The sequence below is a fragment of the Rhinolophus ferrumequinum genome, chromosome 2 (assembly GCF_004115265.2).
Source record: "Rhinolophus ferrumequinum isolate MPI-CBG mRhiFer1 chromosome 2, mRhiFer1_v1.p, whole genome shotgun sequence".
NCBI lineage: Eukaryota > Metazoa > Chordata > Mammalia > Chiroptera > Rhinolophidae > Rhinolophus > Rhinolophus ferrumequinum.
Window position 1 is genome coordinate 48,235,926 of NC_046285.1, and position 15,383 is coordinate 48,251,308.

The following is a 15,383-nucleotide window of genomic DNA, read 5'->3' on the forward strand; positions in this document are numbered from 1 at the left end:
TACTGCACTACCTAGTTCAGAGGGGAATATCACAGGAGGAAAATAAAATCAAACCATCTTTGCAAATCCCACGACAGCCACCAGCCACAGCGTCAGGCAAGGAAGGCAGAGCACCCTTCCTCCCCTTGCCAGAGGGTCTGTCCCTCTGTGGAGGAACAGTCACTTCTCCCAGCCAGCCAGCAGCATACTCCTCCTGGCACAGCACTACTCCCCCAAAATGCTCTGAGTCCCTCTTTTTACCCCTCTGTCTGCTGCCTCATTTTCCCTGGAGTCTAGACCTCTCTGCTGAGCCCAGCTATACATCCCGCTACCCGACCATCATCTCCCCTGGCACAGACTGCAAGGCCAACACGTCCAAAACCAAATCCAGGATCTTCTCCTCACAATGCTGCTCACCCCTGTTTTTCCCAAGGCCCCCTCCCTGCTCATATCCATCAGCTAAATACCTGCTAAATGTCTGTCAATCCCGTCAGCTAAATACCTGCTCGGCCTGCCACTCTGCACATCCCCTCGGTCACTATTCTAGTCCTTCCTGTACCACCTCCTAGGCCCCGCCCCAATCCATCCATCCCTGTGGCCAAAGTAGTTTTCCTCAAATGCAGATCTGAGGTCACCCGCTGTTTAAACCTCTCCAGTAGCTGCCCACGGTCACTTAGGATCAAGTCCAACTCGCCTTACGAGGGCCTCTGCGATCTATCCCTGGCTGTCATCTCCAGCCTTCTTTCATACTGTTCCCTCCTAGGGAACACCCTCACCCACGCCCTCGGGGCTCAGTATCAGTGGTTCTCAAAATCTAGCATGCATGCTGATCACCTCGGAAACTGCTAAAATTACAGATTCCCGGGCTTCCTGAAATGCTGATGCTATTGGTCCCGGTACTGCCTTCTGGAGAGCACGGCTCTACAGTCTGCCCCGGATGCTTTTCAGTTTCTGCAGTACCAGGCTTTGCCATCAGCACTTGGATGACTGGTGCCCCTCCTCTGGGGACGGCTGCGGGCTGTGTTCCGCGCCCCTCTCAGGAGGCTCTATCTCAGCACTGATCACAGGGCATCACAACGGCAGAAACCTGCCCTCAGCACATATAGACCACAGCACGCTCTCTGGGGACGGAACAGGGACCAGCTTGCTCCACTTTGTGTCTCCCCAGTGCCCACTTCGAGCATTACCTGGCACAGGCTTGAAAAATAGCTATTAAAGGCACGAGTGAAAGCCCGGAGGATCTCTGTTCACCTGGGAACTCCAAGAACACTCCACCCCAATCCTGGACTCTGATGCTGAAACCTAAGTCCTGGGGCCTGAATCCTTTGTGACTTTCCATGAAAAGGAGAAGCCTCTTGGCTCTGTCACCAACTAGATGAAAGCCACCTGGTGCTGAGCCCTCCCTTCTAGACAAGAGACAGAGGCTGGAAGAAGTGAAGCAGCCCAATAAAAACATCATGGATCAAAGCTTTGAATTTGGAAAACCAACTTCCAAACTCCTGGGAAACCTGGGGCAGACTGGGGAGACCTGCTTCCAACTGTCTGTGTCATCCATCTGTTGCTTCTGCCCCAGCCTGAACCTAGTCTTGGCCTCATGAACCTTCCTTTGGCCCTGGCAGGGAGGAGGTCGGCACCCCACGGAAGTTTCCAGACTGCTCAATCTGAAGGCACCTAGTACCTCTCTCTCGAGAATCAAATCAGCAAGGCAGAAAGACCAGAGCCAGCACCTGGGAGATATTTACAGATCCTGAAGGTGGGTCTCACAGAGTCAAAACGGTCTGAGGTAAAGGAACGCAGAGAAGAACTAGGGAGGTAGCACGAACAGCCTTGGATACAAGGAGGTCCCTGGACCTCTGCCTCTCTGGGGACATTGCCCTTTTTAGGTAGTTAACTAAAAAGAGACATCAAAACTGTCACGATTCCCCTAGTCAGCATTAACTTGCTGCCAAAGCCTCCTGAAGGGAACTTGGGTTGGTGAAGTGTGGACGGAGCACATATCCTACAGACTGGGTCAGAGCAGGAGGTGGCAAGAGGACATGGGGACGGAAGGCTGCATCCTGTGGCCCTGTGCTGGGGGAGGCTCGGGGCTCTGGGTGGCTTGACAACACCCGTCCCCTTCTCCTGCATCTACGAGGCCCCTTCCGGTTCCTCCTTACAGATCTGGGCAGAAATATTGATCCTTTCCCCAGAATTAACATCTCTGGACAAATTCTCTGCAAACAGCCCCTCATAGCAAAGGCTGTCACATAAGGAGATTCCAGGGGAACATGGCTCCTCTTAGTACTGCAAACACCCATCCCCAAGCCCCCAGGACAAAGAACGTCAAGATGGTTGTGAAAGAGGCAGCCCAGCGTGGCTGGGACAACAGTTCCAGGGTTGCCTGCCTCCAACAGTTCCAGGGTTGTCCTCCAATCCTCCCTGGGGAGGACCCATCCTGCCATTTAACTGGCTTGTAGGAGAGCTGGAAGGAGCTGAAGCAGCACCAGGGGTGGGTGACAGGGTCACGTGCAGGGCAGGGTGGAGGGGGTGGTAGGCAGCAGACTCCTCACAGACCAAAACGTTGGTTAGAGTTACTGGGAGTTGGTGCCAGCTTTCAAAGACACTCATGGAAGTACCCCAGCTTCTTTCCTAGGGTCCCATATCTTTCACTGTCAAGCAAATATTGACGCCAAGTCTCAACTTCTCCAGCATTTCCTTCTAGCCCTTTGAATCTTATCAGGAGTGAACATTCCCCATGACCTGGAAAGAGTATTTAAAAGAAAGATTTGATCCTGGGGAAACCTTTCAGGAAAACTGGAGACTACTTTTGACATCCAGAGACGCTTTCATGTTGATATGACTTTTGGTTTCAGAGAGAGACATATACGGGAGGTCAAAGCAAAGATATCTAAAAGCATCATAATCAGGGATGGTCCATCGTGGTGACTGAAGCCAAAGCGCCCAGTGTCAGAAGTGAAGCTCGGGCCAACGCCAGGCATGGACTACAAAGGGGTATCCCACCTGGATCTCCCCCAACCCCAGAGCACGGTGGAGGCAGGGACCCTTAAAGCATGGAAACTCATGAGTCAGTTTGAAAAATCAAATACTTAATATGAATATATCCCTGCTTTGGGCCAGGCACTGGAGTTTCAGACAAGCCCTGGCTCCTGTCCCTTAAGTTGTAAAAGTGTCCTGTGGATCCCCATCCATCTCTTTTCTAAAAGACCATCAGCTCTACAGACTGACTGGAGGAATCCCTGGGTCTGTTAGCATACCAGCACGGCCTCCTCTGTATTTTCTAAAACCATTTCTTAAGCTCCATCGATGCTTCCTTCACACAAAATTCCATTCAGATTCCCTCCAGCGGGAACACCCTGAACCTGGGCCTGATGTGTAAGAACTCCTTCTGGTCAGGATGTTTCTGCTGCTGAGGAACACAACCCATGCTGGCTGCTGCTTCGACGCTTCACCCATCATTTGATACCAAAGGGAGTTAGCTGACCTCACCTGAACTGCGTCACTTAAAAACAGGAGTCCATTGAATGGCCTGATGACAGAGATGGAAAAGCCTGGGGTCAATCGGTCAGAGTCCCCATTTGACAGGTGAGCGAGCCAAAGTCCAGAGGGACAAAGGGCTTTGACAAGGTTCAATCAGTGATAGAACCAAGACTTTTGTCCCCTGCTCTCTCAGCCAGTGGCTGTCTGGCTACGCCTGGTCCCTGAGCACTGCTCCAGAGCTGACACAGTAAATGGACATCGGGAGGCCCACCTAGGGGCCTGCTGCCTCCCAACACCCACTCACCTCAGGGGAGGAGCCTTGATGCTTCCCCCCTGGCCAGTGCACTTCTGTCATGTTCTCTCTCCAAAGGTGGGAGACGACCCGCTCTGGGCTGCAGGAGTGGATGGAGCGTTCCTGAAGTGCTCACATCCAACAGCCCTCAAGCAGGGGAAAACCATCCATAAAGGATTGGGACAGTTGACAAAGATTGAATATAGGCCATGGATTAGATAGCAGTATTGGTTCAATGTTAAACTTCTGCATTTTAATAACTGCATTGTGGTTGTGTTCCTAGGAGATACACAATGAGAAATTTAGAGGTTGAGGGTATGATGTCCCTAATTCATTCATAAATGGCATCTATATCCATATGATGAATATACACATATGAACATATACATAATGTATACATAGCCACATGATCTATATGCTAGAAAATGGATATAGATCTATATGAATATATGAGTGACAAATATATATGAATATATACCTATAGAATGACGGAATGGAACAAATATGAATAATTGGTGAATCTAAGTGAAGGGTATACAAAAGTTTCTTGTATTATTCTTGCAACTTTCCCATAAATTTGAAATTATAAGAAAATAAAGTTATTGAAAAATTTCCCATTGAGAGGCATGTAGCAAACACCCTGACAGGTCTTGATCTAGACAAGCAAGCCACCTGTTGCCCTCCTTCTCCTCCTAGCTCTAATGGCTGTCAGACCTCTGCCCTCCAAGTGGGCCGACAGGAGTACTGCCCAGGCTTGTGTGGACGGCACAAAGTATGACTCTGAGACTATGGAAGGCACACAGGGTGGTGGTTGTGGCAGGAACGTAGAGCAGGTTTGGCCTCACAGTTCCACGGCTTACTAGCTATGAGACCCTGGGCAGGAAAATCTAGTTTTCTAAGGCTCAGTTTTGCTCATCTGTAAAATGGGAACAACTATTTGTAGCTCAGTAGGGTGAGACTTGCCTGAAGTGATATAGATTGAGCCCTTAAGGTGATGCCTGTGGCACAGGTGCTCAATAAATGCTTGTTTTGCCTCTTTGAGGAAGGCGTGGTCGTGGTTCGATTGTTGTTTGTTTTCGCCCGCTCCTGCTCCTGACTCACCACTGTTCGCTCTCGGGGAGGAACAAGTCGGTCAGGAAGCCGCGCCGCAACCATGGCTTTTAAAGATACCGGCAAGACACCCGTGGAACCAGAGGTGGCGATTCACTGAATTAGAATTACTCTAACCAGCCGCAACGTAAAATCCTTGGAGAAGGTGTGTACTGACTTGATCAGAGGTGCAAAGGAAAAAAATCTCAAAGTAAAAGGACCAGTTCGGATGCCCACCAAGACTCTGAGAATCACTACAAGAAAAACTCCTTGTGGTGAAGGTTCTAAGACTTGGGATCGCTTTCAGATGAGGATCCACAAGCGACTGATTGACTTGCACAGTCCTTCTGAGATTGTTAAGCAGATTACTTCCATCAGTATTGAGCCAGGAGTCGAGGTTGAAGTCACCATTGCAGATGCTTAAGTCAATCTTTTTAATAAATTGACTTTATCAGTTGTTAAAAAAAATAAAAAAATAAAAAAATAAATGCTTGTTTTGTATGTTTATATGAAGATGCCAAGTTGGGTGCCTTCACAATATTCATTCTTGCATCTGTGCAGTTTCTCCTCACTATGTTCTTCTTCTTCAGCCAAATCACATTCTTCTCCTGCTTCACCACCTGGCCCAGAGTCTCCCTCACCCCGAAATCTTCCCACACTGCCCCTCCTCACTCCTGTACTTGTGAGTTGGGGTCCCGCAGGTTAACTGTTTGGTCAGTTTTCTCTCCCCCTGCCCCCAGGGTTGGGCAGATGGACTTGGCTTTTCGCTCATGCTGCCCAGTGCTCTGCAGTGGCGGGGCGCCCAGGGGCTCTCGGGCCACTGTGAATGAGCGCTGTCCACTGACACCTGACAGCTCCCTTGGAGCGCCGCGTGTGGGAGCTGCGGAGTGGGAGGCGCTCACAGGAGTTAAGACAAATACTGCAGCCTGGGTCCCACCCCCAGAGATTCTGATTTAATTAGTGTGGGGTGCAGCCCAGACAGCCGTGTTTTCACAAGGTCCTCAGGTGAATCTAATATGCAGCCAGGGTAGAGACCCCTACCCTAGAATTGGATGACGACAACCTGATGGGGCTTTCCCACAGCCCCTCTTCTCTAGCGCAAAGAGCTCAGGGCCCTGGTCTGCTCATGAGCTCCGGTTTGTTTTTCTCTTTCACAGCTCTGACTCTGCCTCACCTCCCTCAGGACCTCACTGGAATGGATGTACCAGAGCTAAGGAGGCTGCGACCTCTCAGCTCAAACTCCATGCACTCCTGCTTCTGCCCCTGGGACAGGTGACCTGTCACACCTCTAATTCACAAGCGCTTGGTGCTCTTGTAAGATCCTGCATCTGTTCTGCTCACATGTCCTGTAACTAATAGAACATGGGCCTAAGAAATCCTTCTGTAAGATAAAATTATTATCGCATTCTTATTAGGCTTTTCTTAGAATTGCTTATGCACTTCCAATAACTTATTAAAGGTCCACCCGATAAACTGAGGCTCCCTGCAGCAGCTAAATATCCATGAGAAATTTTTATTCCGATTTACCTGCCCCGACATACTGAAGGCCGAGCATCCCAGACGGCCTGGCTGGTATGTGCACAAGGAAGTCGAGCTCGTCATTAGGAAGGGAAATGTGCTGCTTTGGAAAGAAGAGTAAAACCAAGTCCCAGACACTGTGTTGTAAAAGAAAAAGAGAAACAGCCTGTGAAGGAATCAAGCTCAATCCCTTTCCTCAATTAGGACGGCTAATTAAGAGCTTGTCTTGTGTTTGTTTTGGAAAACATAGAAAGTGTGTGTTAGCGTTGTTCAAGCAACTCCACACCCTCTGTTAAAACTGGAGGATTCAAAGCATAGTTCTAACAAAATTAGACCAATAATTAATCAGTAGTGGAAGCTGGGCCGCTGCATTATGACTTTTGTGGACTCTAGGCACTTTTGCCTTCATTGGCCTCTTCCTCCATTAAAGAGAAAAATCAAAAAATACAAATACACACACACACACACACGTATTTTACAACTGCACTGGTATAAAGATGAATATATTAATATCATGAATTAAAACATTTTCTTTGACTTCAGCTTATTTTTTCCTTCTAATTTTACAAGACGTTAGGATATTTTTGTGGCCTGTAAAAGCACTGTGGACCCTAGACTCCACGCCTAATAGATAAGTGGGCCCTGGGGGGAGCCGAGATCCACAAAGAGGGACACAGCTGTCAGTCACAGGAGAAGCTCCTCTCCCCTTGGTATTTATAGCACAGCTGCAACTTGATTCTCAGAGACGCCGGTAAGGGCTTTGAGCAACACACAGCACGCGTCGTCCTGCAAGGGGCACGCGTGAGGAGGCCCAGTTGCAGCCCTCAGGGAACTTATAGCGGAGGTGGCAGGATGAGACTGGACACCTCACCAAGACACTGGGAAGAAGACAGTCACCGGCAGAAGGGAGGTGCCGAGCGCTACAGGAGCTCGAGGACGGCAGAGTTACTTTCAGCTGCAGCAAGGACGAACTCGGGGATGAGGTGGCTTTTCTGCGGGAGCTTGTCCCATGAGAGAGGCGTCCCATGAGGAGAGGTGCCAGAGCAAAGGCATGAAGGAAGGCACACAGAGATGTCCAGTGCACATGAGGGGTTCAGGGGTAAAGGAGTTGGGGGGCAGCACTTGGAAAGGAGGCTGAGGTCAATGTCAGAATGTGTGCATATGTGTGAGCTGGGAGACTTCACGTCTATGGGACCGATAAGACTCTGGGGGGCCGCTGGGCGCTCCAACCAGGATGACAAGATCAGAGCCCAGCTTCCAGAGGTCTACCTGGCAGGGAAGACTCGCCTGGGAGAGATTAGGAGACGCTCTCACAGGGGTCTTACGAGAAGCACAAGGGGCCTGCGTGACGTGAGGGTGGACGTGTACGGGTACCACCCCTCGGCTGTGGGGCAGTGGGGGAGAGATGGGAACGGCTGAGAAAAGGCCACGGGCTCGGTCTCCAGTAGTTCACTGGGCACTCAGGTGAGGGAAGGGGCCAGACTTCCAGGAGCGCGGACAAGGAAGCAGAGGCCTCTGCTGGCCCCCAGTACTGGGGTTGCCGAGACAAGCTGAACAAGTACTTACTCTCTGTTCCTAGCATCGGAGGGAGAGAGCTCTTGGGCCTCCGGGCTTTCATCTCTGGGGCCTTGGCATTCTCGCTGGCGGGAGCATCTGGAGCAAAACAGGTGACAACAAACATTAGTTGGCAGCTGCCCCAGGAAATGCGCAGAAGAGGCATCTCAATAAAAATCCCACCTCAACTGAAAGGACAGCCCCTTCCAGCCGCCCCTCCCCCACCCCTCCGAGGGCCCTCTGCGCTTGCTGAGCAGCCAGTGCCTGCAGCCGAGACTTTTCTCCACAAGAGGACCAAAGAAGGAGCTGCGCTCCACTGGGCCTTATAAATCAGGTGGAGAGCACAGCCGCCTGGCAAGATGGATGGACAGGCCGTTGTCCTGGGAACTCCTTAGTGTTCTCCCCTCTGCAGCAGGCACGTGCTGCCAGAAATCACATCACGCAGGGCAGGGGGTGGGGGTGCCCCTCTGCTCATCTCCCCCCGTCCTTCCCTTCCTGGGGTCTTGACTCTCTCGGGCTAAACAGTCTGCATTTCCAGACGCCTACTCTGCATGAAGACGTCTCTCGTACAGGAGGAGGAGGGGACAAAGGCCCTGCCCTTGGACTCACAGTCCGGAGGGGTCTGTATCCTCTGATTTCTCAAACTTCCTTCTACAGGTGGGCACTGACAGTCAGACCTCCAAACCAGGCGAAGGCCTCTGAGCAGGTGGCTGGCAAAGCCTCACCCACTCTGGACTGTGGGTGCTTCTGCACATCTCCCCAAAGCGGACCCAGTGAAACCCTTTGGCAGCAGCCTGTGGGCAGAGCTGACACGGATGAGTGCACAACTCCTCCGGCCTGTCCTCCACGGGCATGCACACTGTGGAGCATGCCGGGAAACCCTCCCTTGTCAGGCGGCAGGGGCTGGGCTGGGCTCCCAGCAGACTGGACTGTAGGAAGATGAGGAGAACCCACCAGGGACTCAGATAAGCAGGGGTGCGAAGCAGCTGGCTGAACCCTTATCACTGTGCTCCAGCATTTGCCCCACAAGGAACTCTCTTCAGGGACCGCACGGGGAGGGAGCCTCCCCCTTTGAGCCCCTTCCTGTCCATCCTTTTCCTGCTCCTGAAGAGAGGAAGCTCAGGCAGAGGAAGGAGGGGGTGGGACTTTCCAGCTGAGGCTTCGGCCACATTCCTGTGGCTTGGCCTGGGCGGAAGGGCCATCTTACTGTCCCCTCCTCTTGGATGGGGCGGTCCTGGCTGCTAACACATGCTATCTCCTAGGGTGTTTGGGGATTGGGCATGGGAGCATAGAAATAGGGGCTAGGGACATACACTTCCCTGGCACTTGGATGCTTGGTGCTCCCATCTGGATGTATTGCTCCTTCTAGATGGCATTTGGGTCTCTTTCCTGCTCCAGAATGTGATCTGCCCATAGAAATCCCTCCATCCCAGTCAGGCTTCCTTCCCAGGCTAATGCCTGCCCACTCCCTATTAGCTGGGTAGTCCAGGGGCAGAGGTCCGGGGCAGGTATTGTCCAGGCTCACAGCACACATGTCTCCAGGGAGTCTGCCCAGAGCTGTATATGTATAATGACAGGAATGATTAAGTGTAGGCCTTAAGTAGAACTTCTAGCAGTAAATGACAGGGCATGGGGCTGAGGGAACAAAGCTGGAAGAAATCCTTTTAAGCAGCACCTGATAACCAGGACCCCTTTCCTACCTCCATTCCCCTCTGCGTGTTATCCTTCTGCCACCTTCCGTAAGAGCAAAGGAACCCCAGATGGTGAGTCAGGGGTCCCCGCCATCTGTAGCTGACACTGCCTGTGTCCTGTGTCCTCAGGGGGCGGCCCACACACCAGGTTCCATGTGCACAGGGATGGAGGAAGAGGAAGTGCCATGGGAAGAGGACGATTTCATTTTCTCACATTGGGCTTCCCCCCAGGCATGTGGTCATTCTCAGCTACAGGAAAGTCCTCAGTACAGTATAACTTTTGTCAACCTGTGTGGCTCTCAACCACACTGGAAGTACCTATCCCAAGTACCACACGCCCCAGATCCTGGTTTAATTGGTTTGGGTCAGGGCCAGGATGTCAATATTATCCAGAAGCTCCACAGATGATTCTAATATGTTGCCAGGTTGAAAACTCCTAGTTTCTCTCTTCAGGGATGGAGGGGTAGGTATGTGGGTGGTGGTGGTGGTGGTGGTGTGTGTACAGAAGTGGGGTTGGGGCACCGGGAGGGTCTCAGGGACTATGCCAAGAGACAGAAAAACCTGTCAGTGCTTCCCTTGATATTGGGGAACATTTCCCTCTGGTGCCCTCTCAATTTCCCTTCTTTCAAGACCAGCACTCTGACATGCACCAATGACAATTTAAAGAGAGGTGCACCCAGAAATTTGTTTGTTTCCCCCCTTTCTAAGGAAGAGAGGACAGGGCAGAGCACGTACAGACATTTCTGTGTTCCTTGGCTTTAGCACTTTCCTTGCTGTCTTTCTCTTGATGAGTTCTGGGACGTCAGAGGAGGGAAATAAAGAAGAAACAAGTGTTTTTTTAAACTGATGGGTAAACTGAGGCATAAGCAAGCAAAGGATAAGAGGCCCAGTGTTCTTGGTTTCCTGAAAGAAAGGAGACAGGGCCTGAGATTCCTCCTTATGGGGTTGTGTTGGGCTTTGCGCCTAAACATCCCTAGAGTAGGAGGACCAAGACAGGAGGGTTCTAGTTTGGGCTTTGTCACCAGCAATCTTGGGCTGGTGGGCAAATTATTTCAAGTGCCCTGGGTCTCTATTTCTACATCTATACAAAGAGAATGCCACTCATTCTCTCTGTTATGAGGCCCAAGGGAAAGAATGCATGCAACAGTGCACTGGTGAGCAGAAAAATTATCATTTACTATTAATTCATTCCTGCTGTTCACCACGTTTCCTCGCCTCCTTCCGAATCTGCTTTAAAATTCTCTGCCTTCAGAAAGCCCTCCCTGACTAGCCCCTACCGCACGTTTCCTGCCTCTGCGCCTGTCCTTGGCTCTTGGGTGCTGGCTTTACAGTGACGTGTGCATGCACTTCCCTGCCATGTACTTTGAGCTTTGGTTTTAGAAGTTTTGTGCACCTTATCTTTCCATATGGTCATGAGGAAAGGGGCTGAATTTCCCTTTCACCAGGCACACCCCCAACTTGGAACCCTCTCTTCCCTCTGCAGCCTCCGCCATGGGGGCTGTGCATGCACCACGAGCCACTAGAGCTCCGTGAGAACCACAGCAAGGCGTGGCTTGAAGGACCATGTGCTTAATCAGAACCAGCTCTGCGCTCACACAGCTGCCCAGGGGATAAAAATAATAGTAATAAAAGTTTAAGAGCAGCTTGTGTTTTCTGTCTATTTTAATCAGTTGGTGATGAAACTGAACTCCATTTCTAGATCTGGGCCTCAGGGCTGGAGTCCTTTGCTGGTCTGGTTGTGCCCCAAAGAAGCATGGGGGAGGAAGATGGCAGTGGGGGATGTGGGGGGCCTCCACATAGAGAGGAAAACGTGTCCTTATATGGACAATGCCTCACCCCTTCTACTCCTAGGCTAGCTCTGGACTCAGCCTTCCAGGGCAGTTTTTCTCTTCTGTCTCCCCCAGCAGGTGGGTTCCTTGAGCTCTAACCCTACGTAGGGGGAATGAAGTGTAAACAGACTTTTGAGGGGGGGCTCCAAGCTCCCAGAAGCCCCATAAGGGGGCAGGATAGAGGGGCTGGCCTCCCTCTCTGCCCCAGAGCAAGCTGCATGCTGACATAATCAGGAGAGAGAGTCGTTAGGAAACAGCTCTTTTCTGTTTGTGCTGCTTGGTGCCCGTGAGTCCTTGGGCGAGTTCCTGCCTTTTTCTGAGCCTGACATTTTTCCTTGGGAAAGTGGGAATAACAACACCCCAACAGAGAAGTGAATGGGGTGTAAAGTCATAGTTGGCATTTACTGGATACTTAGTCTGTGCCCAGCACGATGTTAAGTGCTTTATATGCTTGTTTCAGGTTGAACCATACCATTTGCCAATATTCAAGTGCTTTTGACCTACTAAAACAGCAATTTTGTTTAGTCCAACCTAATACACATTGGCTGCCTGTGATAATATAAAGAACAAACGTATAAGTGGGAGCAGACTTCTGAACATGGCAGGGCGGAGACCAACAAAAGAAGGTGGGCTGAAATCAGTTCAGCAAGAGTGGCAGCTGGACCCCAGTGGTTAGGAGCCAAGGCTTGGGTTTAAATTCCCACCAGCTCGGTATTACCTGCGTGGCCTTCAGCAAATGGCTCAGTCTCTGTATGCCTCAAATCCGGCTTTTTGACTATCACTCCCCTCACGCCCACCCTCGTCATGTTACCCGTGGCCTCCGCATGTGCTGAATCCAATGATAACGGTCAGACTTACTCTCCTTGGCAGCAGCAATTGACACATTGACCTCCATCATTCCTTTCTTATAGAAATGATGACCACTTGGCTTCCGGGACACCCCTCTCTCCTGGATTTCTTCCTATCTCACTGGGAACATTCCTGCTCAGTCGGCTCCGCAGACCTGTCCTGCTTCCTTCTCAACGTTGGACTCTGCCTCCTTCCCTCCTCCATCTGCAGCTACTCCTTAGGGACCCCATTCAATCCCAGAGCGTGAAATGGCCTCCTATGTGCATGGTTCCCCATATCTGGCTTCCAACCTTGGCCTCCCTCCTCAACCCAGATTCATCTAAGTGCCTGCCTATGTGACATGCACCCTCGGGTGTCTAATGGGCGTCTTCAGCTCACATGCAAGGACCTCTTGCTTGTTCCCTCACCCCACACATTCTGATCTCAGTAGAGGGTGCCACCATTGATCCGCACTCCCCAGGAAAATGAAGAGTCACCTTTGACTTCCCTTTCTCTCCATTTTCAAGTCATCAGCGAATCTTCTCCGCCCGACCACCAAAATAGATTATGAATCTGACCACCTCCCACTTCTTCCATGGCGCCTAAGCTGCCATCGCCTCTTGCCTGGGCTACTGCAGCAACCTCCCAGCAGGTGTCCCTGCTCGCCCTCTCACCCCTCCTGGGTCTGGTCATCACATGGCCACCAGCACGATCCTTTACAATGTCCAGTGTTGTCCCATCACACTTAAGAATAAAGTCCAGTGTCCTGGTCACAGCCTATTTGGCCTGGCAGATCTGCTGGCTGGTCTCCCTCAATCTCATTTCCCACCTCTCTGCCCCGGTCCAGGCTCTGCCACCCTGACTCCCTACTTCTGGGGATGCCTCAGGCATCGTCTCAGTTCAGGGCTTGCTCTCGCTGTTACCTCTTCCTTCTGACTTCTGGGACTCCTGCCCTCACCTCCTTCAGGTCCCTGTTCAAATGCCATTTCCTCAGAGAAGCCCCGCAACCACCCGCTCCAATAATGGCCCTTCCTCCCCCATTGCCCCACTTTGCTTTTTTCAAACATGTGACAGTGCCTGAGATTGTGTGACATATGTGTCCATCTGTATTATCATCTCCCCCTCACTACAATGTACAGTCCCTGAGGGCAGAAACTTGTTTGGTCCGCTGCTTGTAACGTCAGCTCCTGGAGCGGAGCCTAGCACAGAATGGGCACTCACATATTCGTTAAATGAATGATGGCTGGGAGCCCACTGGAACGTCACCTCCTACCACACACAGGCACACCCCTCCATGGTCGCGAAGCCCTTGATCTCACTGGCGGCTGAGGCCAGATGTCCTTAGCCAGGTGGCTGGACAAGGGTGACCCCACTTGGAAGGACTAGACACGCCCGTAAGGGCACTGAGGTGTCTTCTGACTCCTGTCTTGGGATTTTGGCCTACGTGGGTTTTGTTTCCTCTCACCTGGTCGGAATAAGAGGGAATGGGTCACTCAGGCCAGTTGTGCAGAAGGACTTCCCGGCAGGAAGGGCTGTTACTAAAGGAGACCTGTATCTCTTGGACAGTGGACACTGCCGTGTTATTCACTAGACAGGAGGCCACAACAGATCATGGAAAGCTGCAGACTTTGGAACCAGACACATCCAGCTTCAAGCCCTGCCAGGGTAAGTCCTGTTGTAACTCCCGGTGCAAGGTGGCTCCAAGGGTGTGGTGTCGGACACACCCAGACACACTGCATCTCCTGAGCACTGTGTGACCTGGGAAGGCCGCTGACCCTGCTCAGCTTTGCTTTTCTCAGTGAGAAAGACACTCTGCCCAACGGATGCATAAACTAAAACGCATGAGTCTCTGGCCATGGCAAGCCTTGAAGGTCAGCCTTTTCTCTTCCTGGGTGAGTTTTCTGGCATGTCCTTACCCACGCTAGGCTTTAATTCCCTTCTATGGTACAAGCTGACACTTGCCTTCAGCCACATTTGGAAGGAGGAGCGGTACAACTATAATCAAGAAAGTGCACAAGTGCACCCATTTTCTTAGGGAAGACACTCAAACATCATGATTAAAACAGCCATCTGTGCGGCATCATAAGGGCTCCCTCCCTTTGTCTTTACTGTAAGAGTGCAACGGTAGCGTAGTTAATACAGAACAGCCAATGAACCAAGGTCATTTTTGTGAGGTCTTGAAATATATCATTATATTGGCCACAGATAGTCTTAATGATGCTTGGTCAGGCTGTGTGAGTGACGCCAGGGGCCAGGGCCCTGCTGAGTGGCAGCGGGAAGACTGACGCCAACAACAGCTAGTGGAGAGGGACCTTACTGGCCCTGGGGAAGAAGGCAGGACTGGTCCTATCCAGTGATCAGGCAGGTAGCTGCAGATGGAGAGAGACTGGAAGACCCCACAGTGACAGGGCTTGAAAATTCAGTCATGGCTACCTCACAAAGCAAGTAGTTCTTCAATGCATTTTAATTCATGATTCATTTTGAGACTCTGATTTAAAACTATGGATCCTCTCTTCAGAAAAATGCTCTAATCCACACACAACATTTTACCTATAATTTCAAAGAGTAAGTGGACCCAACGGAATCTCTGAGTCAGGCCTTAGGGGGCGGAGAGAGCTGAGAAGACCAGGAGACAACCAAAGAGAGGAAACTGATTCAGCTTCATAGAACACAGGAGGGGAAAAGTGCTGAAAGGTGGCAGGGGAGCAGTTAAGGAGACTGCAGTCCTTTACTATGTGCCCAGAGGTGGCTCTTGATGGAAAAATGAAGCTAAATGTGGCGAGAAGCCCACCTGCATGCAGGACACTGATATATCTCCGAGTATGGCAACAGGGAAAAGAGTGGGTGTCCAGGGGGCTGCCCTTATTCTCTTTGAAAACCAAACCAAACCAAACCAAACCCACCTGAGCAGTCAGTCCTGTTGTCCCAGCTGGTCTCCCTCTAATCCCTTTTCTAGCTTTTCTCCTAAAACCCTGCTCCCACTCTACAGCCTGAGGCCAAACCCTGAGGAGGCCTCTTTGTAGGAACTAGAGATAAATAATGAAGGTCATCAAGATTAGTGGAGAGAGTAAGAGAATGAACTAGAAGGAGACCAACGGCAAAAAAAAAAAACCCTGTAAGTTGCAG

General features: G+C 51.1%; 1 protein-coding gene and 1 pseudogene across 1 annotated transcript in view; one reads left to right on the forward strand and one right to left on the reverse strand.

Annotated features, from left to right (window-relative positions):
• Window positions 1-15,383, reverse strand: part of MYLK (myosin light chain kinase) — a 173,416-nt gene that overhangs the window by 52,047 nt on the left and 105,986 nt on the right. The window contains exon 18 of the mRNA XM_033090623.1: window positions 7,922-8,008. Within this exon, the coding sequence (XP_032946514.1) occupies window positions 7,922-8,008 (87 nt within the window). The remainder of the gene's footprint in view (window positions 1-7,921; window positions 8,009-15,383) is intronic.
• On the forward strand, window positions 4,865-5,293 carry LOC117013447 (40S ribosomal protein S20-like; annotated as a pseudogene).